The 24,349-nt window shown below is 35.4% G+C and overlaps 1 protein-coding gene across 2 annotated transcripts in view; it reads left to right on the forward strand.

The window, feature by feature from the left end:
• Positions 1-24,349, forward strand: part of LOC118198360 (uncharacterized) — a 70,673-nt gene that overhangs the window by 1,329 nt on the left and 44,995 nt on the right. The window contains exon 1 of one of the 2 annotated variants that reach the window (XM_035370018.2): positions 9,030-9,168. The exons of the other annotated variant lie outside the window; for it this stretch is intronic. Within the exon in view, the coding sequence (XP_035225909.1) occupies positions 9,068-9,168 (101 nt within the window). The 5' untranslated portion in view covers positions 9,030-9,067. Of the gene's footprint in view, positions 1-9,029; positions 9,169-24,349 lie in introns of those variants that run through there. 2 annotated transcript variants of the gene reach the window in all.

Genomic DNA, 24,349 nt, shown 5'->3' on the forward strand with positions numbered 1-24,349 from the left:
TCAGAATTTTGTGGATTTCTGTGTGTTTATCTTTTGTGGATTTTGGTTCTAATTTCTTTTGTGGATTCTGGTTCTAGTTTTACACTTTTAAATCTAAAATAGAAAAATTAGATAAAGTTTACATATAGTACGTAAATGCTTTTTTGGCAGAATTTGAAGATCACCTTGAAAGATTATATTTCTGTCACTTCTTTAGCGTGCCTTCGTGGAGTAACGGTACCACGCTGGGCCGGTATTCCAGAGGTCCGTGGTTCGATTCCCGGCGGAGGCGGTTGCATATTTTTCATCTTTTCTGCTTCCAATTAACCTAATGACTCTACAAGTGGCACCCGAACTAAAAGGGTTGTGGATGATGATTCTCCGCACCCAGGATTTGGCGACTAGGTCCCCTAAAACCCTAGTCGCCCTTTATAAAGGGGAGTATATAAGGTATTTGTCCCACTTCACTAGCGTGCCTTCGTGTTGTAACGGTAGCACGCTGGGCCGGTATTCCAAAAGTCCGTGGTTCGATTCCCGGCGAAGGCGGTTGCATATTTTTCATCTTTTCTGCTTCCAATTAACCTAATGACTCTACAAGATGAGCCTAGGTACCTGCCCTGCGGAAATCATGCCCTGCACTTTGAAATTATCTAACTTTTATTTCCAAAAAAAAATTTTATCTTGTAAATGAATATACAGTTGGCTTGATATAGAAAGGAAAACTCAGTATCGTTTGTATGGACGCACTTATCTGATCAATGTTTATTAATATTTAGCACTTGGTTTTACCCAAAACCTTGTGCATAGTGAAGTTTTTCATTAATTTCATAAATTCATTTATTTTGTTAATTTTATTGCTAATTGTTGTGGAAAGTTTAAGTTAGATTGTAAAATCAAATAATTGATCCACCTTACTTTAACATTACTTATTATACCAAAAGGGGCTATTAGTCTTGAAATAGGATTTTGATTTAGTTCACTGTAAAAGGCGTATCAGTCTCCAAATTGTTGCCACCAAATATTATCACCCTCGCTTATATTTTCAGAAATTAAATAATGAAGAATCTGCATGTATGTATGGACGTTCCTCGTACTGTGACAAAACGACGGTACCTAGAGATATCAAGCTCTCCAACCGAACATGGCACTTCGAAGCCCGAATTTTGCATTTAGAATTTTCATAATTTTGTAAAACTTTGAAAAGTTTTTGAATTTTTGAAACTCAACGATTTAAATGTAAGCAATGGCAATAGTGTTCGCGGGAGAGAGAACATTTTCATCTCCAGCGCGTGAGACTGTTTGAAAATGTCAAATAACACAGCGATGAATGAAACCGTTATATTATAATTAATTAATTAACATTCTTAAAGCTATTTCAATTAATTATTGATCTTACTACAGTAAAAGCCAATGTAGATTTTTAATTATAATTTAGCTTTTGCTTCGCCTAAGAGGATTTTGCAAAAATGCTTTGTAACGGAAGTGGGCAGTAATGTACTGCTGTCATTATACATTCATATTAGTACCTTTCATCTTTAGAAAGATAATTACTTAGGTTAAAAGATATTTCTCCCACTTCACTAGCGTGCCTTCGTGGTGTAACGGTAGCACGCTGGGCCGGTATTCCAGAGGTCCATGCTTCGATCCCCAGCGAAGGCGGTTGCATATTTTTAATCTTTTCTGCTTCCAATTAACCTAATGACTCTATATTTTGATTATTGTCATAATTATTGAAAAATTTTAAGACTGAATCTCATATTCAGATTCAGTTGAATCTATGTATTTTGTATTTCCTTTTCTTTTTGAAATCTGAGTCCTTCACATTGAATTACACTTTCCTCGACGATTCAAAGATATAAAATTCACTGTTTTGGGACAGCATTTTTAATTTCTATCATTCTACCAGTTTTCGTTACGACAATACTATTTTGCATTTTCTCATCTGAAACATCTCCACTTCCGATGTAATTGTCTTCTTAATGCTCAAAGCGTCCAGAAATCACAAGTGAATAAGTCACGCCTATATGCAGGATATTCTAATGTTGACAGATCGATTGCAGGTAGTGCTGACAATGATGATGCAATGTTATGCAGTTGGATATTCTCTTGGAGAAAAACCATATCACAAGAGAAAATCCGGTCTTATGATTGCTATGAGGAAGAATCCTCATAGCAATGGCGTAAGGAATTCTGTTTTTCCTTAGTGCATATTTTTATGATGTAATTAGAAGCATTTCCGGCTGACAAACGAGTTGCCCGAATTCGAACCGACAGAGGGCATAGCTGATTTTCTCACATTTCATGTTCGAAAAAATTGTCAATACTCTCTAAGTGGTGCTCGAACTAAAATGTGGTGGACAATAATTCGTAACTACCTCAGTTTAGCAACCCCACGCCCACACGCCCAGTCAGTAAGTGCTACTGTTAAATGTATGGTGCCCAAGGTGAAAATTCTTTATATTCTTTCCCACCCCACTTAAGTGGGGAAGAATATAAGGAATTTTCACCTTCCTTATCAAGCACCTTCGTGGTTTAATTGGAAACAAGTCCATTTAGCAGTCGGCATTTAATTGCAAATCGGCGCCCAACAGTGGCCGAGCGGTAAAGTCGCTGAACACTGGTAGTTCCGATGTGAGTTCAATTCCAAGCGAACGGGCTAGTTGCATGGGCGTTTCCGTGGTTTTCCCCATGTATAACGTGCATACGAACCAGTTTCCCTTAGATAGTCCTCCACGAAGGCATCCCTCTCCTTAGGCAGATAGCCTTCCGTACTTTGCGAAAATTAAATAAACCAACCCGGCTAGTAGTCGAGAGGACTGGTGTTGGCGTAGGCGATTTTTCCTGTTTCTTGCTTCGAAAAGTTTAATAGACTCTCCAATGCTTTTCAATACAGTAACAAAATAGTAACCATTCACTGTTTGCCCATATGTGCCTCTACCCTGAAATGCTTTGTATCATTGAGATTCTGAAGCATTATAAAATGTTTCTTCACGGTATGCATAATGTAATATTTTAGATGTTTCGTTATGGCGCTTGCCAAATTTTACAAAAAATTCAGTCACAAATTTACCGTTTACTTACAAAGATGTCTCACTCGCGACGACGAAACACAAGGTGCTTCTTTTTGCTGAAACCGAATACTGAAGGCCTGGATGTCCAACTGCAGGTTCAGACACTTCGATTTGTAATTTTCACAATATTCCACTGTCACGCCTAATATCGGGAAAACAATAGAATCAGTTTTAATGCCTGTCAATCAGTTCTTATACAAAACACTTAAAGTAAGCCGTCCAATAGGGATGGTGGTTAGTGACTCCGACTGCTGTACCGAAAGAAGCAGGTTCGAATCTCGGAGAAGGCATAGATGTTTGTAAACGTATAGTGTCTGTGCGGCATGGGGGGCACTCAAAATATGCGGCGAGCCAAAAGTCCTCTCGAGAGGTTAGTGGTAGGAGAAGAGAGGTGAAAGACCCTTTGGACAGCTTTCCGGGGTGAACTCGTTCAAAATTGGGGGTGAAAGTGCTACTGTCAATTGTATGGTGCCCAAGGCTTTTGTCAACGACAGGCGCGTTCTTGCCTCCTTGCCACGATGAATTTCGTGGGCTTGTTCTGATATCAGACAAGATAGATTAATTACAAATTAAAACAAACTTAAAACAAGGAAATATCGAAATTTGTATTTCCATACTTATTCTGTCATTTTGCAATTTAGTAACGCAAAGTTTTTATAAAACATGTTTTTCAGTCTCATATATTTATTACTAATGTACGGCAGATTAATTTAGAATTATTATCTTAGGAATATTTATAACTTCTGAGAAATCTAAAGAGTGTTCTAAACATAGGAGGAACATGCCTGCTTATGCTCGCTTTGTTAATGGGATATTTTGACTTTGTGATGGCAGTGCTAAGTCTGCTTGTAAGAAAATTTCTCCTTCCTCACGAGTGCTTTCTCGATTTAGCTGGAAGCTCGTCCGGCTAGCAAAACTCAAAGTTCCGGAGTTCGAATCCCAGCGAGGACATTGCTCATTTTTCATGTTTCCTGCCGTTATTACCCTAATAATTCTACATCTTTACTATGAGAATGTTAAATGGCATCTAAGGAGTTGTACTAAAGAGGCACGGTTGGCAGGAACTCCTTGATATGAGAATCCTGATTATGAGAATTACTAAGAAAGCATAGTAGAGAACGATGGTCAGGCCTCTGTCCTTAACATTGCTCAATTACTTCGTACTCCTTCGTGCCTTCTTACAGTGAAAATGCAATGAAAGAACCATTCAATAGCAATGTAAAAATCAATTAATATTGGAAAATGCTGCAAAAGTTTGAAGACCAGTTTATGAATGTTATATAAAATACCAACATAATTTTCTTTTCCTTATAAAACTAGCATATTTACCGCTTACCAGAAGAAACAAATACTCTACTCGTCCTTACGATCAAACAAATCGCTTCGGTTACTGTAAACAATGCCAAATGAAGAAATTTTACTCTTTTGTAAGTTTTACTTTTAAATTGTGTGCTGTCTTTTCCTATCTATGCGGGTGTAATATCGGTTGTCTGCTGGGATGCAGCTTAGGCAACATTCTCAATGATGAGGCAATTAAATAGACAGATTCAGCCACAAGTCGTGGCAAGCGACCCACTATAAGTGAAGGGGAAAATGTAATTTCCTTGCTTATGAAATATAAATACATCGAGTCATTTGTTGACAAGAGGAAATAGGTAAGTGGACTGGTACTTCAAATACTTCTGATTTTTCTTTTTCATTCCTTGACTGCTTTGGTTGACTGTTCTGAATGTGATCATTCGAAGTCGAAGTTTTCCACTGGGAAAGAAGAGCCAATCGCCCATTGCTTGCTATTGTAGTATAATGGGTAGTATTTCCAGATAGCATCTGGAAGACCCGTCTGTCGTTTTCCGGAAGGATGGAATTCATATTTCACCTTTCTTAATCAAAAAGGCAAAAATTTGTTTATGAACTGATATGTTTAACGAGGAAGTTCATTTAAGAACTGTTCATAACGTTACTGGAAACTATTTGAATGATGCTTTACTCTTAATCTTTATACTGGGAGGATATCTCTCATTCAAAGAGATTTGCAAATGTAAAATTAAAAGCAGCCCTCCCCGAAAAAAAAAAGCATCCTAGCTAGATGTTTACATGGATTTTTTTTCCCCAGGAGCAAGAAAAATGGGGAAAAAGTTCTGCAGAAACATTTTTTTGCTCCTGAAGAAGAAGGGGGGGAAGGAAATTTTTTTTAAAATTTAACCTTCCGTTCTGCTGGGCCGATTGACGAAATTTAACTTGCGTTCTTCATGTATCCAAAGCGCGACTTAGGATATGTATTAGATTTATATATAGAATTCAAATAATTTTAAGAAAATGCATAAGCCCCATTTGGCGTTATATTTGGCGCTTATAACAAATACGCCAAATTTGAAAATGCACCAATATACGTATTCATGTATATCTTAAGAAATTTTTAATAAAAAACTCCAATTTTTTCCAGATATGCTCAATACATGTACTTTAAAGTTATGGTGAACATTTTAAAGATTATAATTTAAAAAAATTTTTCGAAAAATTTGTGTTCTCTCTCTATATATAACGAAGAAAGTCTGTGTATTTGTTTGCTAATAACTCAGTCACTACTACAGCTATCGTCACCAAACTTTCTACAATTCTTTTCTGGCTCCTGGAAAAGGTCAACGTCTACTCCCCCCCAAAAAAGCTAAAATAAGAGACATTAATTTAAAATGCTTAACACGCTCATTTTCACCCTCATTTTTCCGAGTGGCAACAGTGCTGATATCAGCAAATGGCAACAGTGATATATCAGCAACAATGGCTGCGCGCCATTGTTGCTGATATAATGAGAGAGATTTAGTTTATTTTTCTATCGAAATTTTTATGTGGGTTCCATATCGCATCAGACTGGAAAATGTATGAATATGAATCGTATTTTTGCTGTATTTGTTTTTATTTTTGCTGACACAAATTTCAGTTCCATATGTCATTATGTGTATATATATATATATATATATATATATATAACATATGATTCTATGATTACGTAGTCAGTTGTACTGAGTCTTCCTTTGGCAATTTTTATGCATTACAATGACATCATATTCCTTATGACGTGTAATATGCTGTAATACGAATTTTCAAATGATGTCATGAGTAAAATAATACATTACTCTCAATCTAACTTAACTGGCATCGGATACTTCCGCTAGTATATATAAAGGAGAGTATCTATTTGTGCTTTTGTTTGTTCGCAATACAGTCAGTCACTACTGTAACTATCGTCACCAAACTTTCTAAAAATTTTTTCTGTGTCTTGGGAAAGGTCGACGTCCACTTTTTTCCAGAAACATTCAATCGTTCGCTTGCTACAGGCAGCCTATGGAACTGACCAGTAGGATTCCAGCATTATAAAACACTCAATTAATCGGTAGCAAAGGCTGCCGAAATCCGTCTGATGCACTCGTATTCACATATTTTTTCTATATTTCATCTGTGTTTTCTCTGCCTGAGTGGATACACGTTTCTTCAAATTGCACTTTTGCCAATATTTCAGAAATTTAAAAATCTTCTGTTTCTTAGATTTTGATTTGTGAAATTTTTGCCTGTCATTATTAGTCTAAGATATATGCATGCGCAAATACAGAATGAAAAGGACACACAATGGTAGGAAAATTTTGAAGGAATGTGGGCTCAATCTGAAACAAACAAGTCAAGATTCTAATATCAAAAGTTATGGAGGAAATAAATTAAAAGCGCACATTTTCATCGATTTCCAATTTGTTTTGAGGCAACAATATACAAAGCTGAATTTGTATCGACTGTTTCAACTAATTTCGATTATGATCGATTAAACGTGACCGCAGAAACTGATTATTTTTCCGAATTGTTATATCGATTGCTGATCAATTATGATCAATTTTTAGCCACAATTTACCGACTGAAATTGAATATAAGTGAAATACGCTAGCAGATATTAAGGATGTCAGGATTTTAATAAAAATAACTCATGACAGAAGAAAACACCCTCACCCGATTTTAGTATATCAATAATTAGAGAAAGATTACAGCAGTATCATTCTCTCTCTGTTGCTAGATACATTACTTTCAATCTAACTGAACTGGCATCCGGTACTTCCGCTAGTAATTACTAAAAAAATAAAAAATTTAAAACTAAATCATAAAAAGCGTACGAATTTTATTTGGATTGAGCTTAAATTTCGAATTGTGAAAGAAGGAATGCAGTAAGTTTAATGAAAAAAAAAAAAAAGATATTAGTAAATATATACCAAATTCAATCAACACCGAAGAACTAATATTTTGAGAGCTATTTTTTTTTTAAATCTACTCACACGATTTTCACAAAACTTGGCATTTGTGCATGATTTGAGTAGCGGAATCGAAATGTGGGAAAAAATACGTATGTCATTTCAGAAAAAGTCCGATTTTGTGTCAGAATACCTGTGTTATGACAATGCTTTTACAAATATAATTTACATCATAAGTTGCACTTGCGAGACGTGAAAAACGCAAGTTAAATTTCGTCAGTCGGCCAATAGAATATAAGAGCTGTCAGTTTCTTTTAACTTCTGTATCTGACCGCCTTCAGAATCCCAGTAGAGTGATTCGAAATGTATTCTTTTTACTCCTCAATTTTTATTGGTTGTTTAAAATCGAAACCAAGCTCTTTGATGACTGAAGTCTTTACTTGGCGACATTTCTCTGGCACTTGGCAATTTTTGTAATCTGTTTTGATCTTTTTGGCAACTTTTTTTCAGTTTAATAAATTTATTGTATAATAGTTTGATCATATGAACCGCAATGTTGATCCGAATAAGCGAAGCATTTCCTGTATTTCGTATACAAATGCGCGGGACTTCGGTAATTCGATAACAATATGCGATTATTAAAATTCACCGCGATGACATTAAGTGGCGTCTACTATACTACGCTATTACTGCTCTTACAATCACATGTTGCGAGAGACATCGGTGGCTTCGAGTATTTTAGCTACTTGCTCGTATCGCCATCTTTTAGCGCCAATGAAAGGAGCAGGAACTCACGAGTTTTGCATGCGTCTGAAGATGATAATGACCTTGGGATTAGATCCTCGGTCCGTTTCATGTGACTCAAATTCTCTACCACTAGCGCAAAAGAGCTCCCGAGCGCTAGGTTCTGGAATTCCGATTATTTTTGCGTGTTCAAATCACGCCCGGGTCACCATTGTTGCGATCACGTGATGCGAGAGACCTCGATGGCTTCGAGTATTGCATCTGCTTGCTCTGTCGTCATCTATTAGCACCAGTGAGAGGTACAGAAGCGCAAGAGTTTTGCATGTCCTTGAAGATGATAAAGACCTTGGAATTCGATCATGGGTCGAATTTTTTCCAACTAGCGCAAAAGAGCTTCCTTGCACCCGAATCTTTCAAATTTGTGAGCGTTGAGTGGCTCTCGAGATCGCTGCACTGCTGTTAACCTATACACATTTATTTCCTTTTGGTATTTTCCGTAAATAGTTTTATTTTATATTCAGGTAACGAGATAGCAAGTTTTTCATGATAAACGTTACCTTTGCTTAGTCAGAGCCCAGTTAATCCATACAGTTAAGACACGGTTTATCTGCACCCAGTCAATCGGGGGTTGATTTTAATCTTAAAAAAAAAAAAAAAAAAAAAAAAAAAAAGTAAAGAAGTGGATCACCAAGACGAAAACTCTCGTTACAATGACCTGCAAAAGACAAGGTTAAGCGAAGTCTGAAGCATATAATTATCTCTGTTGGTGCCTGCCAGAATTTTCTTTGTCACGTTAATTCTGGTGACACTTTGCCGCTGACGTTTTACAAGGTACATACTTTTCACTGAGGTCTCTCTACGTTCATATTCTCAAGATAAGTTCTCGAAGTCACTTCTTCCACCCACCAACTTTTTGGTTTCTTCCTATTTTCCACGTACACACAAATCTACCGCTGCACAAATATTTTTCTTCTTAAAGGATCTCCAGCTAGACATTGGTTACTTCAGCGATCAATTAGTTTTAACTTTCTTACTCGCATTTTGATGTCTGCTCTTCTTTGCGGGTTATGGTTTTGGTTTTGGAATTTAGTGTGGCAGATTTGTGAATTCGTCTCCGTAGGTCACAAGCGACCATTACTGACGGGGTGAGTGTTTCATCATTTTCATAAATGAGTCCTGTGTAGGTATGAGGCATTCGATTCTTTAAATATCACGACTCGCGAAAATGCCAATCATTACTATGTTTTGCCATTCGAATATTTCGTATGCTAAACAAATCATTCTTAAGTTTTTAAACTTAAGATGTAGAAAAGGTAGTTTTATTGACCTCAAGACTTCATTAAAAAGCACAATACTTCATTAAAAAAACAAAGCCACTGTTGCAGATTCAATCCTTGAATTCCATAAATCTTGAAAATGATACAAAAAACTGAATTTATTTGAATCTTTTCAATTTTAAATTTTAAATCTTAAAGTTTCTAAACTTAAGACTTTGGAAAGATTACTTTTATTTATTTATTGATGTCGAACAGAAACATTCATTTAAGAAAAAGATTGCGACTTCTGTTATCCTGGAATCCTTAAAATCTTAAAAAAAGATGCAAGATTAAAACATTCGAATCTTCCCGCTTTTTTCATCATTCAAATCTTTCGAATCAAAAACTAAAACAACCGTCAAATGTTTTAGTTTAAAAACTTTGGAAAAACTAGTTCTATTAACCCTTTGCGGCACAGCGTGTCCGGTCTGGACACACAGCTAAAAATTTCCTTCTGTATGCGCAGAAAAATTGAATGAAAAAGGATTTATAGGATACTATAGGTTACTCTGAGACTTCTTTATTTATAGAAGATGGCAGCTCAACACAATATAGTCCATATATTTTAGCCATGTTTAGTTTTTTAAGACCCTCATTTTTCAAAGAAATCTTCGAGAATTTTTTTAGGGTATAAAAGGAATTGTTTGAAAAAAAAATTCCATGTTAATTTTTTGGCTGTATGCTAATCTCTTTATTTGATATTAGTTTAAAATTTTTACCTTGATATCTTGCCTAAACTCAAACGGCGAACCCTAGGTGTGCGCAGGCCGGGCTCACCGATAATCTAGAACAACTAAGAGTCTGTATTCTTTGTTTCTCCGCATCTCATCGGTCAGTTCATTGACAACAATACTCGTTTCAGCACTCTTTTCGAAGCTCTATTCAATCAGTAGTGGGCACACTCACAGAATTAAAACGATAAGTGCTATCTTCACAAAATTTTACTTGTGTACTCCTCTAGGCCTAATTAGACTGCCTACCTTTTTTCTTTTTTTTTCTTTTTCTTTTTTTTTTAATCAAAACTCCAACTTTAAAAGGTAACGTGCAGGAAAGGGTTAACATCCGATAGAAGTGTTCATTAAAAAAAAATGCGAGGGTTGTAAATTAAGTTTCTGAATCTCAAGAATTTTGGAAAAGTTTCGATATTCGAAAAACTCGAATTTTTGTTACATTCGGGTCATTTAAATATTTCGAATTCTAAACTAAAGTACTTTTAACTGAAGATTGGAAGGATTAGTTTGGTGATGCTCAAAAGAAATATTCGTTTAGAAAAAATGGCAATCGTAGTAAGTTAGTTCTCGAGAATCTTAAGAATCTTGAGAAATCCAGGAAAAGGCTCGAATTTCAGAAAATAAAATTTTCGGGATATTTTTGCCATTCGAATCCTAAGATTTAAAAAAAAAAAAGTGTAAAAATTTCGGAAAGTTTAGTTTCATTGACTTTCTTTGAGAAGTGTTCGTTTAAAAAAGGAATGCCGTTTTAGCAAATTCTGTTGACTTCAAACCTTGTTATAATGTTTATTCTAGTTTTTTGGAGATAATTTGCCGTTCTGGATTGCATGTTTGTGTATTAATGTTTGATAACTTTTTCCAAAACGGATTATAAAATTGATTTAATATGGATTCAGAATTTTTTCTTGACGTCTGACGTACGTACGTACGTATGTATGTGTCTCGCATAACTCAAAAATGAGTAGCCTCAAAATGTTGAAATTTTGCATATAGGGCTGCTATAACATTAGATTTATTTAATGTTTTTCTTTTTTTTTTGGTTTCAATCGGCCGCACCAAAAGTATGTATATATATATATATATTCACTTTGTTACTGGGCTCAGTGAGCCCAGTTCCTTTATTCTTATATGTTTGTAAATTGTGCATTTTTTGGTTTTGGTTAGCTGTTCTTATTTTCCGGTTAAGGTTTTTATGCCTTTAGTTGACCTGCATGTTACAGTTGTAGGTTTATCAACATTTTAAAATTTGTTTAAGTGCGGCTAAGCCTAATTTTTTTTTTTTTTTTACATTGCGGCCATATTTGCCTACATTTGAAACTTAGCAGAACAGTGGATTTGTTGCCAATCTAGAGAAACTAAGCTTCGCAACAACAAAGTAACGTAATCTTTTATTATTGCCAATTAAATTATGCCTAATCCATTCTGGAATTGTCATTTAAGTTATTAAATTATCCCATATATTGACTCAGCATAGCATGCATAACAAATGAAGTCAGTTTCTACGCCTTCAGTGTCGTTTTGTCGAGGAGGACCAAAAGTAAACTTTCAGTTTAGTGCACCGAAAAATCTGCCTTCTTGCCCGCTGGCCTAATTGCTTGTTTTTCCGTAGAAACTGCAATTTTAATTGTAAAAATTTTTTTTTAATTCTTTTAACTGTATATGGTGTTTTATGTTTTTCTATATCTTTCAATTTTGAATATAGACATTTTGAGGTTTTATGCATTTTTGTCTTGTCGCGAATTAATTGAACGAGAAATATATCTCTAATGAAATTCGAGGAAATAAAGTTTAAGGCAGAAAAAATGCGTATAATTTAGTATTCTGTTCAAGTAACTTGCAAAATTCTGTAGATAATTTGGAGCATGTAATAGTAGAAGAGGACACACGCGGAGATGTTATGCGACTCACGTTCTCCTCAATTCCGTTTCAAGATAAGCATCCCTTTCCCCCTATGTGTTTTATTCTACTCTGCTTGTAGAGTCATTAGGTTATGCTGAAGGAGGAGCCGTCAAAAAATTCAATGTCTTCGCCAGGACGCGAGCATTGGACCTCTCGAATACGCGTCGGGTATGCTTTCAATTACACCACGAAGGCCGACTGGGGATTATGGGACCTTATCGATAAATCCTGGTGATGACGAATTATCGCCCACTACTTTTTAGTCCCTACGCCATTACAGAGTCATTAGTGTTTTTTACTTCCTTGTACGAATTAAAAAGGAAGTATTGTAATCGCGAACAATTTCAGGCAGTATATTTCAACGAAAATATCCATTTTGAACGCTATCGAATGCAATTTAACGATGTTTCTGCTTGATATCTGTACGTAAGGAGAGAATAAAATACTCTTTTCCTCCAAAAAAATTATAAAACTGCTTTAAAATGAATTCTGAAGAGAATTTTTCGTGGCGTGTGTGCGAACGTATTCATGGCGTCTGTACACGTTTTCGTGGCGAACATTTTCGTGGCTTCTGTACGTTCGTACGTATCTCGTATAACTCAAAAACGAGTAGCCTCAGAACGTTGAATTTTTGTATATAGGACTGCTATAACATGTAGATGTGCACCTCGTATTTTGGTTGCAATCGGCCGCTCCAAACGTATATAAATACATTTATATATATATCCACTCTGTTACCCGGCTCAGTGATCTCAGTTTCTTTACTCTTATACGTCTGTAAATTGTACATTTTTTGCTTTAGAAACGATTCAATTATGTTGTTCTTATCTTCCGATTAAGGTTTTTTTGCCTTTGGTAAATCTGTATGCAATATTTTTAGAATTATCAACAATTTTAAAGTTGTTTAAGTGCCGCTAAGCCTAATAATTTTCTTGATGGCGGCCATTGCTTGTTTACATTTGAAACAGCAGACTAGTGGATTTGTTGCCAATCTAGAGAAACTTAGCTTCGCAACAACAAAGATAACGCCTTCATTTATTATTGCGAATTAAATCATGCTTAATCCTTTCTGGAATTTTTTTGACGAAATGAGTGTTTACGGTTTACTTCGTAATTTTTAATACAGATATTTCGAGTTTTTATGTATTTTTGCCTTGTCGCGAAGTGAGAACTGAATTAATTGATTGAGAAATACTCAATCGTCTGTGAAAAACTGTTTCTTTTTTGTTTTGTTTGCTTAATTTCTTTTATACATCGTTCTAGCTTTATTATAGTATTTGAATATAACATGTGGCAACTATTAGATAATTCTTTAAATGATATAAATTTTGTGCATTCTGAGTTATAATATGAACGAAATATAATACTGTTAAGTGAACCTATCGCCAGAATGTCGCTACGGTAAACAAATAGAGTGAATTTTAAAGAATACATTTATTCTATTGTGGTTTATGCGCTGTCGGCGAAGTAGATTTAATTTAATCCAATACATTTAAATGAAATGCAAGAAAAAATGCGTATAATTTAATATTCTGTACAAGGAAGTCATGTGGTGTACACATCAGATTTTTTTAAATGGTTTGATTTCAGGAAAATGAAGAAATCCGCAGTTCCCTCATCGGGATTCGAACTCCGGACTTTCCGAATACGCATTGACTGTGTGCTGGACGGAGAAAATACCGTATATGCCAAGTTTATTATTATGCTAAGTTTTAGCGCAAAAATAAATTCTCTCATCAAGCACCTTCGCATTTATCCTGCAATATTGTATTTAACGATTTTGGTTCAACTAGCAATATGGTCGGTAATGTATAATATGCTGAGTATTACTGTACGTGTACTGTATAATGTACACTGTATACTGTATGATGCGGACTGTATACTGCATAATGTGCTACTGTTCTGTATAATGACAGCACAAATAATCCAGTAGTAAGACATTGTACCACACACTACTAATCTAGGGTCTAACTATTAATTCACTGTACTAATTACTTACTCTAGCATAACATTGCGCACCTAATATTTCAGTATGTACATATCTTATCTATCTAATGATAATGCTTCAAAGGATCATAGTGTACTCAACATATATGAGCACACACGTTATATATATATGCTACCGTATCCATGCTTTTGCATACACCTTGTAACATGGCAATGTATTATCTAGTGTCTAACATTAATTAGCTTTAACGCCACTGTATTAAGTACCAAATTTGTATATATGTTTATGTATTAGTGTATTAGCATAATGAATACGTATGGTTATCTAGATGAAGGTGGACGTGGCACTATACCGATTAACCGTATTGGTAGAGGGGTGGTGCCCACGTCCTCCGTCGCATGTCGCATGTACTGCATAATGTGCTACGAAATTTAAATTTTTTCACACCTTCGAAACTCTGGGTTTTCGAATAGCTTTCCTGTTCTATATTTGCATAGGCAAGGTGCTCCTCCTTCTTCATCAACTGTCAATGACCCCCTTTTATGGGAACCACATCTCAGAATTCTAAAAAGTCTATCCCACTGAGACGTATATTATTTGCTCTAGAAAATGCCAACAAAGGCAGTCTAGCGAATAGTCTTAGTAGCCAAGTGCTTAGGAAAGGAAATTCAGCTTTTATTATTATACATTTGACAGAAAAATGATTGCTTTTATGAGGAAAATATCGCCTAATACAACATTTTGTAGAGTATATTTTATGTTAATTGACCAATGTTTATAATTTCGATCTACACTATAATTTCTCCTTTCCTTTATCACTTTTAATTTACCCACATGTAGCGGAGTTTTGAATGTGATTTTTGTTCAATTCAATTGAATTGTGTTTTCTGTTTAATTCAAGTTTAAGTAAAAAGAACCTTCATAACGTTTTTTTTTTTTTTTCGTATGTACATTAGACAGAACGATAGCTCGCTTGTTAATCTTATAGCGTCTGAAGGATATTTTAGTTAACATTACACAATTACGACCCTATAATTTTATTGAATATTTTGTTATTAGTTAGTTATTCTTTGTCCAAATAGTTTCTTTCGGAAGTTGTATTTACGTTCTATAATATTTTCAAAAGGTCGTATGCTTAAAAATATCTTCAGATGATTTAATTTTGCTTCCATTTTACAAATCAGTTGAAGTAAAAATTTAGAAATTCTTTTTTACATGTCAATTTTTGTTTGATTTCGCGAATTTTCTAAAATTAATATCTAAAAAGCATAACTGTTTGATTGACCGCGCAGATGATATTGTAGTTAGCGACGCCGACTGCCGTACCCATGGGCCCGGATTCGAATCCTTGCGAAGGCATAGATGTGCGTAAGTGTATTGTGTCTCTTCAGCAAGAGGTCACTCAACATACACGGTCAACCGAAAATCCTTTCGAGAAACTAGTGATAGGGAAATAAAGGGGATCCTCGGATCGCTCTCCTTTGAAAACAGGGGCGGAGCTATACAGTTAGTGCGATGGGACTATAGTAGTAACCGGAAGCAAATGCGTAGTCAGAGGATGCACAAAATGACTTCTGGAGGATGAAATTTCAAACACATGGTTCAAGAGCTTGTTGCAACACAAAGTAAAACTATCAGGCATAACGATATTGAACATGTGTATCTCACTTCCGCGTGTCATGTGATACAACATGGCGGCGGCCCATCAAAGGCGCAGTACCATTGTTCTCTTCTTACATCATCTCTTATTCTACTATGTAATGACTTCCGGGGCGGCACCGCTTGACTGCTCGGACACTTTCGGTCACTACTGACTATATCTGTTCAACCCATGGTGAAATTCTGGTTTCCCGCCCACTTATACCTGCACATGTAACTGTGGGCATCCTTCAGGTCGGGGGTTCTTGCTTTGGCGCTCTGCACATGTAACTAAACTCCGCATGGGTCTGCAAGTCGGATCTGGGTCGGGGGTCTATGTTCGTCTGCAGTTCTGTACATGTAACTGTCTGATTATTGAATATATTCCTTGTCCGGCAAAAATATCTTTATTATGATACAGAACTGGAAAAACAGACTTCTTATCAACTACATTTAAAAATACGGAGCTTATTCCAGGCTATTCCTGATGTGAGACACTTGATCGAAATGTAAAAAATGATTCGCGTATTCACTTTTGGACCGCAGAAGCAAACGGCGCACGTGCCCACGTTCAATGTACGCCCAGATTTGATTATATTTAAATTATCAAAATGCTATATATATATATATATATATATATATGTACTAATGAAATAAATTAAAAGAATTTTCATATTATATAGAATTGCATGAAAAGAATTGAACCGAAGGAAAAACCACTGCTTCTAGATAAAAATGCAAATCTTGTACGGCAAATACGTAAGCGTACACGTGTGTGAAGCGGAGCCAGCAGAAAAACAGGATTTATAAGCTCGTGGAGAGTGAGACGAATTGCGTTCGCTAGCACACCTCGGCGAATTTCTTGGTGTTATCTTGCAGCAATCGGTTAAATCCACATCGGAACAGTAAAAATAAGTAACCAGAAACGTTTAGATGATGGAATAACGTGGTGAATTGTGGGGACGCTAGAGGCAGGCCAATCGCAAGTTCAGATATGCAGAGAGTTTAATTTAAGTCCCAGCGTCGTGTGTAACCTACGGAAACAGTACTGGATCCATCGAGAGGAAGCCTGGGCAAGGTCGTCCAGGAGCCACGACGGCCAGAGAAGATCGCTATTTGTCCATTTTAGCGATGCGTAACAGAGGGGCTACAGCTTCTCAGCTTTCTCGAGACTGTGACTGGTGTGGGGTATAGGGATGAGGTCTTGGAGCCCTATTTTCGCCTTTTCCGGGGTGCAGTGGACCCCCAGTTCATCCTACAGGACGATAACGCGAAGCCACATAGAGCTCTTCTGGTCGACGAATTTCTCGAGAGGAGGATATTCGCCGGATGGATTGGTCAGCCAGATCTCCAGACCTCAACCCTATAGAGCATGTTTGGGACGCTCTGGGGAGGGCAATTGCAACTCGCACACCCCTCCGAGAACCATCCAGGAACTGAAAACACCGTTGCTGAATGAGTGGGACCAATTGCCACAGACACTGATAAACTGCTTTATTTCCAGTAGGACATCACGCTGGGAGGCCTGCATGGCTGTAAGAGGGGACCACATACCCCCTATAATCCCATTTCTTTTGCGTCTTCTGCAACCGCTGTTTCAGACCTTCAGACTCCCATGAGTGTTACACACGAACATGTGTGTCTATTATAACTGTTGAATGTTTATTTTGTTTGTATTATCTCAACCTATGTTCACACCAAATTTTATTAAAATCTGTCGTGTAGTTCTGGAGATTGTAGATCAAATATGAAAATTATCTTAATTTATTTCACCAGTGTACATATGTGTGTAAGATGTTTATATATGTGTATTTCACCAGTGTATATATGTGTATTTCACCAGTGTATATATGTGTATTTCACCAGTGTATATATGTGTATTTCACCAGTGTATATATGTGTATATATGTGCGTAAGATATAACAAACTACGATGGCTGCTTTAAGAAGCGATTGGCGACCTCAAAATTAACTATTCTAGATTTTATGTTCTCCTCCTAAATTTATCTGTTCTCCCACATTCGTTTACAGAATTGATCCGATGTGAATTATTCTGGAATATAATGATATTTTGAAACGGCCACATCTGGAAGTTACTGCTTTTTACTGGTTTTCTGGTTATATATATATATATATATATATATATATATATATATATATATAATAAAGTTGTAGTCAAAAATGCTTTTTTAAAAAAACGAAAGAACAAGTAAGTCTAAACTTCGCGTCGTTGAGCTGCTAAATTTTTATAAAATATCTCAAATAGGTAAGGAATTTAAAACCTATAAAAAGCCGTTAAAATACTTGAAGGTAACCTATCTTTTTCCCAGAAACACCTTGTAAAAATACTAGGAATTGCATAGGACTTTCAAGTTGATTTTAGTTATCTGAAAATTGTTTGATTATTTTTATTTTTTTCTCTTTTGCATCTGCCTTGCCTTTTGATCGTCAGCCTTACTTAGGCCATTTTTGTTTTAGGATTTTTATTTTAAATTGTAAGTTTCTATTTTATGAATTTTAATCTGCAGTAATTGCCTTTAGCAGTATAGTACTCATGTGGTTTCGAAAACAGAAACATGTCGGAAAAAGAGAAAAATTTAATGAGATTGTTAATTAGTTTAAGTTTATAAAGAATAGAGTTCGATTAAAACAGTTTGAAGTGTCAGTGAATTTGTTGGAACGAAACATGCTTACGTTGTCTAGTTAATCAACTTGGTTTGAGGCTTCAAAAGACTTTTTCCTTGATAAGTTCTGTATGAAGCTTTGAACAGAGGAGATTAACAAAAAAATTTTTGTACTCTTTTTTTTTTTTTTTTTTTTTTTTCTTGTTGTAAAAAAAATTTTTAGTCATAAATTGTATTATTCTGAAGTAATTTTACAAAGTGTTTTTTCTAGAAAAAAGCTGGGTTACCTTCAAGTATTTTAACGGCGTTTTATAGGATTTAAATTCCTTAGCTATTATAGATATATATATATATATGCTATATATACTATATATATTATTTGAAATGTATATTTGAAATTTATTTTTATTTCTTTATTTGAAATGTACATGTTTTATTAGAAAATATATATAAAATACATGTACATTTCAAAAACGAAATTTGATGTAGGAATTAAATGTTAAACTTCGTATTTTAGTTTTTATACCATTCCTTAAAAATCACTTTTAACCGGATACTAGACCTTTGTCTCGTCCTCTCATTGGCTAGCGACACGGGTTAATATGACGCCATTCCAAAAACATATATCGCGATACCTTTTACAGCTAATTCATAATTGCTGAATGCAAAGACGAGGTCAACCAATATTATTATGGCTTTTATTTTTCATTTTCGTTCAAAAGGGAGAATATATTCTGGTTATTTTTTTTTTTTTAATTTTATTCCATAAGAGATATTAAACTGAAATCAGGAAAAATAAAGCTCACAGAAACGTTAAATCCACTCGTTAACCTCCTAACAGTTCTCGTTAGCTAAGAACTTTAAATACCATCAAATACGCAATTAAAATTTTTTAATTAAAAAAAAGAAAAAGAAAATCTGAAAGGTTTTAGATTTAAAATTACGACCAAAGGGGCTTGTTTTTAAACATTTTGTGTGTTACCTTTATTTATTAAATATCATGTTCTTTGCACTTAAACCTTAAAATTCATTTCAATAGCAATGTCGCAAAACAATTTTAAAATGAGCCTATCTTTAGAATTTCCGATACACAGTTCCGCGCGCTGAAGATAAAAAGGTCCCCCCCCCCCCGTAGAGCGTTGCAATTGCTCGCTTTTAAATCGTTGAGTTGGTTACTCAAAAATTCGCTAAAGTTTTACATAATATGAAATCGATCATAAAACTAATTCCAAATTTGGTCTTCCACATGCCCATATTCGTAGGATGATTACGTCATTCAAAATTCGGTGGCTCTATGTGCCGTTGTTTTATCACAATGCGAGAAATATACATCACTTATGGAGATTTTTCATTATTTAATTTCTTCAATTATAATGCAGGACTCTAACATTGGGTGGCAACAGTTTGAAAAGTGAAACGGACATTATATTGCTTCAACAAAAAATCGCAAAACGAAAACAATAGTCCTTCAGGGACAAAGCCCCTTTGGACTAAAAAAGAAAGGCAAAAAAATAAATAAATAAATAAATAATAATAATAATACCAAAGTCACAAATAATAAGTAATCGGAATCTATGTATCGGAAATTCGCAGTATTATACTTACGAAAGTTGAATGTAACCTTTGTCAACGCCAAAAGTGAAAAATGTCGAAAACGGTACATGAAAATTTTCTAGTTAAATGATAAGAAACGAAAAACCCAACGCCATTTTTTTGACCGGTAAGGGAAAAGAAAGGGACTAAGAAACAAATTCGAGGAAAACTAACAGTAAAGACGGATTAGAATTGAGACCATTAATCGCAATGAAAGCTTTATGGTAGTGAAACGCCTAAGGAACGGAAAACATTTCCGAATGACTAAAAATAATAAAAATAATCCCCGTTGGACTAAAAATAATAAAAAAGTACATAACATCATTCTATGAAAATATTTAATATTTTAACTAGATAGATCATGAATTAAATACCTTTTTATATTTAAATCACTCCGATTCAAAAGCAAGAAACGAATGTTCTTAAGAACTGCATCGATTGGTTTCAAACACTGGGGTTGGACGAAAATACGGAGGAGCAGGAAAACCGTTGGCATTAGTCCATTGGCATACCAATAGTCTTATATTCAGTTTATACGATGCATAACTTCAGTTATACATCCATTTTCTCCTGATTTATTTAACAGCGCTTCTTTTCGTGATACAAATATTTCCTTCTTAAGTAATTCTTTTCTCTTTATATTTTCAATCAGGCGCCAGCGTAGAATTTTGATATATGTCTATATTTCGGAATAGGAGATGAGAGAAATCAACTATATCCTCGAGCGGGATTCGGACTCCGAACCTTTCGATTTCTCATCGGATATGCACTCACTTATACCACGAGAGCACACAGTGGGGAACTAGTTATGAGTTTTGCTTGAACCACATCCATTCAAGGACCCACACCAATGCTCTCCCAACGACATCTCCATCTCAGGAAGATGTCGTTGGGCTCGCGAGTCTCATCGCACCAGGTTACGGCGCAGGGTGGAAAGTTGGAAGCCCGACCACAGCGCCAGCCTATTCGGAAAGCCGAGGACAATATTGATTACCCTCTTCGGCATTAGGAAACGGTCCCTATTTAGGTGCACAAAAATCCTAGCTAACAGCTTGACAGGGTTTCCTGTGTCGCCCCCCCCTAGTTGGAAAGGCGAAAATTTCTTCTACGATTTATTAGCTATATAAATGATTTTAATGGATGAAAACTTACTAGAAGATAAATTACGGAATTCGCACCATTTGCTTTTTTTTAATAAAGTCTTTTGAAATCTACTGTATTGTTGTTGTTTGAAGACTCTTCAGAATTCGAAAGGTTACCCTCCCCCCCCAAATAACATTGCGGAGGAAATAAACTTACATTATTTCACCACAGCTTTATCATTACTGTGCTTTGTAATACCTACAATAGCATTTAATGGTTAGCTATACCAACTATACTAAACAAACTTTCTCCCTCTTTACCCTCGGGATATAGCGCCGAGTGGTAAGATCGCTAAACACTGGTAGTTCGGTCCGCGTTCGAATCCCGGTGAACAGGCTAGCTGCATGGGAGTTTTCCTGATTTTTCTCTATATCCATGTATAATTCGTATACGAGCCAGTTTTCCTTAGAAAGTCTATAAGGCACCAAAAGTGGGCGCAGCAGGACCCACCTAACCAAACACTTTGGTCTTATGGTCATAAAGGCCACGCCCAAAACTGTATAAGCTTTTTTTCCCTTCTTCCGTCATGCGTTCGTGGTGTAATGTTAGCACACTCGGCGCGTATTTGAGAAGTCTAGGTTCGAGTTCCGGCGAGGGCATTGCTCATTCTTCATGTACTCCTGCTTCAAAAATAACCTTATGTCTCTACAAGCTCTCCAGGCAAATAGCCCTCGAGTGCTTTGCCATAATTAAACAAACCCAAACCAAACCTCTTTACTTTCTACTTTTTCTGATACCAACATTCCACAAACTGCATACTACCTTCGAACTTTTTTTCTATCCATTCAGTAAATTTCGTCTTCAGAGAACTGTTAAAGGAATACTTTGGATTGAGTTCAGCAGTTCGAATTCGTTAATCATAAGAACTGCTTATAACTTTTTTTTCTTTTTTTTTTCTCCAAAATCATTTTGCTACTTAACTTCCTGTTGTAATAATGTTGACCGGAAGAAAATACCGAACGCATTAAATTACTTCCGAAAAATACACGGGTAGTCTCATAGAATTGCTCTCAAATCGCACCTATGCGTGCCGGGTTTTTGAGTGTTTCGAACCATTAGGTGCCGGATAATCGACTTTTAATGCAATACAGTAGACGCCGCTGTGATCACGTTAGTCTACGTCCATTTTGATAACATTAACCGACTGATACTAACTAATGATAAGACAGACTAACTAATGATAAGAAAACACATCTTTCAAACTCACAATGGAATGAAACAAATTTAATATAAATATAATTAGAAATATATAAATAGCTACTCTCACAGCATTTTAATTAGGAAAATGCTAAAATTTCTTTATGAAGCGTGTAGAGTTTTACTTTATTTTTCTGAAAGTTATTTTTTTATTTGGAACAAGCTTCTCCTTTGCCTTCTAGTTTATCACTTATTCTAGGAATTAGTTAATTCGCATAGATCCCCACCGTACATAATATTAAGCCATCTTTATAATTAACATGAAATTTTTAAATGCAAATTAGTACTTATTTATTTAACATCGCATAAAAATTCCTTAAAGCATGACTTCGTGAGTAGTAATGCAAAACCGTTTAAGCTTTGGAGTAAAATATAAATTTCATTTTACATACTCCTTTATAATTTCATGAAATCCATCCAGATCACATTCTCACTACAGCGCATGGATTATTCAGCAAAACGAAGAACTCGCAATAAGCTACAATTAAACGAATTATCGACTATTATCCTACAATACAAAATACGATCAAAAGATCGAGGACTATTCACCATAATGTGCATTGATAATTCCATATATATCCTGTTTTTTATACTGACCAAGTATCAGTTTTTTTTCGCATTTATTTAGCATTTCTCATACTATCATGTGAAAGAGATCTTCTAACTGACTTAATACAGCAGTAAAAGAGCATCTGTATTTGATCTCGAGAACTTTTGAGTTTCAACTATTATTCCGTAAATATTTTCGGAATTGTGCATATGTTTTATTATTTTTAAAAAATAACATTGGGTTACATCCTTAAGTGAGTACCGCGAAAATTCACTTTCACGCCAAAAGAGAGCGGCACTAGGAATTTCAAGATCTCATCCTTTGCATTTACATGCCTTTGTCACTCTTACGACATTTCCATTTCGCCCATTCGGATGACTGTTCAGTTGCATGTAATTTTTTTAAATACCGTGAAAGGCCCTAAGGTATCATTATGATGGACTGATGTAAACACATACTAATATAAAATCAGTAGAAGAAAGAAGTTCTAAGTTGCAAATTCCAATACAATTCATAAATTATTTTCCTGAACTTAATGCTAGCACAAAAGCATTGAACCATAAAGTTTTTAAGCCAGGAATATTACGCTTTTAATATTAATACATAGCTGGACCATCGTACCTCGTATGAGTTTTTTTTTTTTTTTTTTTTTTTTTTTTTTCGAAGCAGGGAACGTGAAAAATCAAATGTGGCCTCATTGAGCGAACCACAGATCTTCCGTTTACTAAGTGGATACAGCTAAACATCATCTTAAAGGACACACTTGGCACCGGATGACTGCAATGGAGCAGCTTAATCTCGGTAATACCGTTTTCAGTTATTCTGGACGAACATGGAAAGAAACCCCCTGAAGACTTTCTTACATGTGAACAAAAGACAGTACAAGCTGAGATTGTTCCATATTGGTAAGAGGTTTATTTAGCTGGCATTCAGTACAATTCCTGGTGTACGCCTACAAATGTATTTTATTGAAAAACTATAGGTGACCATCCTTTCTTATGACTTACATTTTCTCGTGACCTGCGCTTATTCTGCTGAGTTTGGAGTCTTCTAACAGGAAATGTGTAACCACACTAGTCTAGAGACCATATCGTGGTTAGAGAAATATTAATCAAATTTGTGTTCGAGAATACCTTCTAAGTCACTAAATCTCAACATTATAAAACGCATCGACGATACCATTCCAGAGGTTCAAAAAGCTATCCTGCCTGAAGATAAAATGACGAATCGTGAAGGGGTTATAAGTGAGACAGTTAAGAGAATGAATACCTTGCGACTTATATTACACAATTTTTATTTTTATTACTGCTTAAGTCACTAATATCATTCCAGATATTCAAAAAGCTGTCCCGACTGAAGATAAAATGAAAAATCGGCAACAGGTCATAAGCGAAGACAGCTGAACAGACAGACAGACATAAGTGAAGTGAAGATAGATAAGAGAATAAGAAGAAACAGTCAATACCTTGCAACTTATATAATATAATTCTTATTTTTATTTCTAATTTGTGTCATCGAACTGGACTGTATTTCCTGCGAGGAAAGGCTCCATCTAAAAGATTCGATCACCTTCATTACATACAGATTGGGACATACACATAACCTTCATTACATACAGGCTAGCACTTTTCAGAAAAACAGCTTAGTTCAGTTGATGATGAATGGGGACACCTGGTCTTTACCATTAT

Source organism: Stegodyphus dumicola, chromosome 2 (assembly GCF_044657685.1).
Source record: "Stegodyphus dumicola isolate Sdum_Otavi_A_Nest chromosome 2, ASM4465768v1".
Lineage (NCBI taxonomy): Eukaryota > Metazoa > Arthropoda > Arachnida > Araneae > Eresidae > Stegodyphus > Stegodyphus dumicola.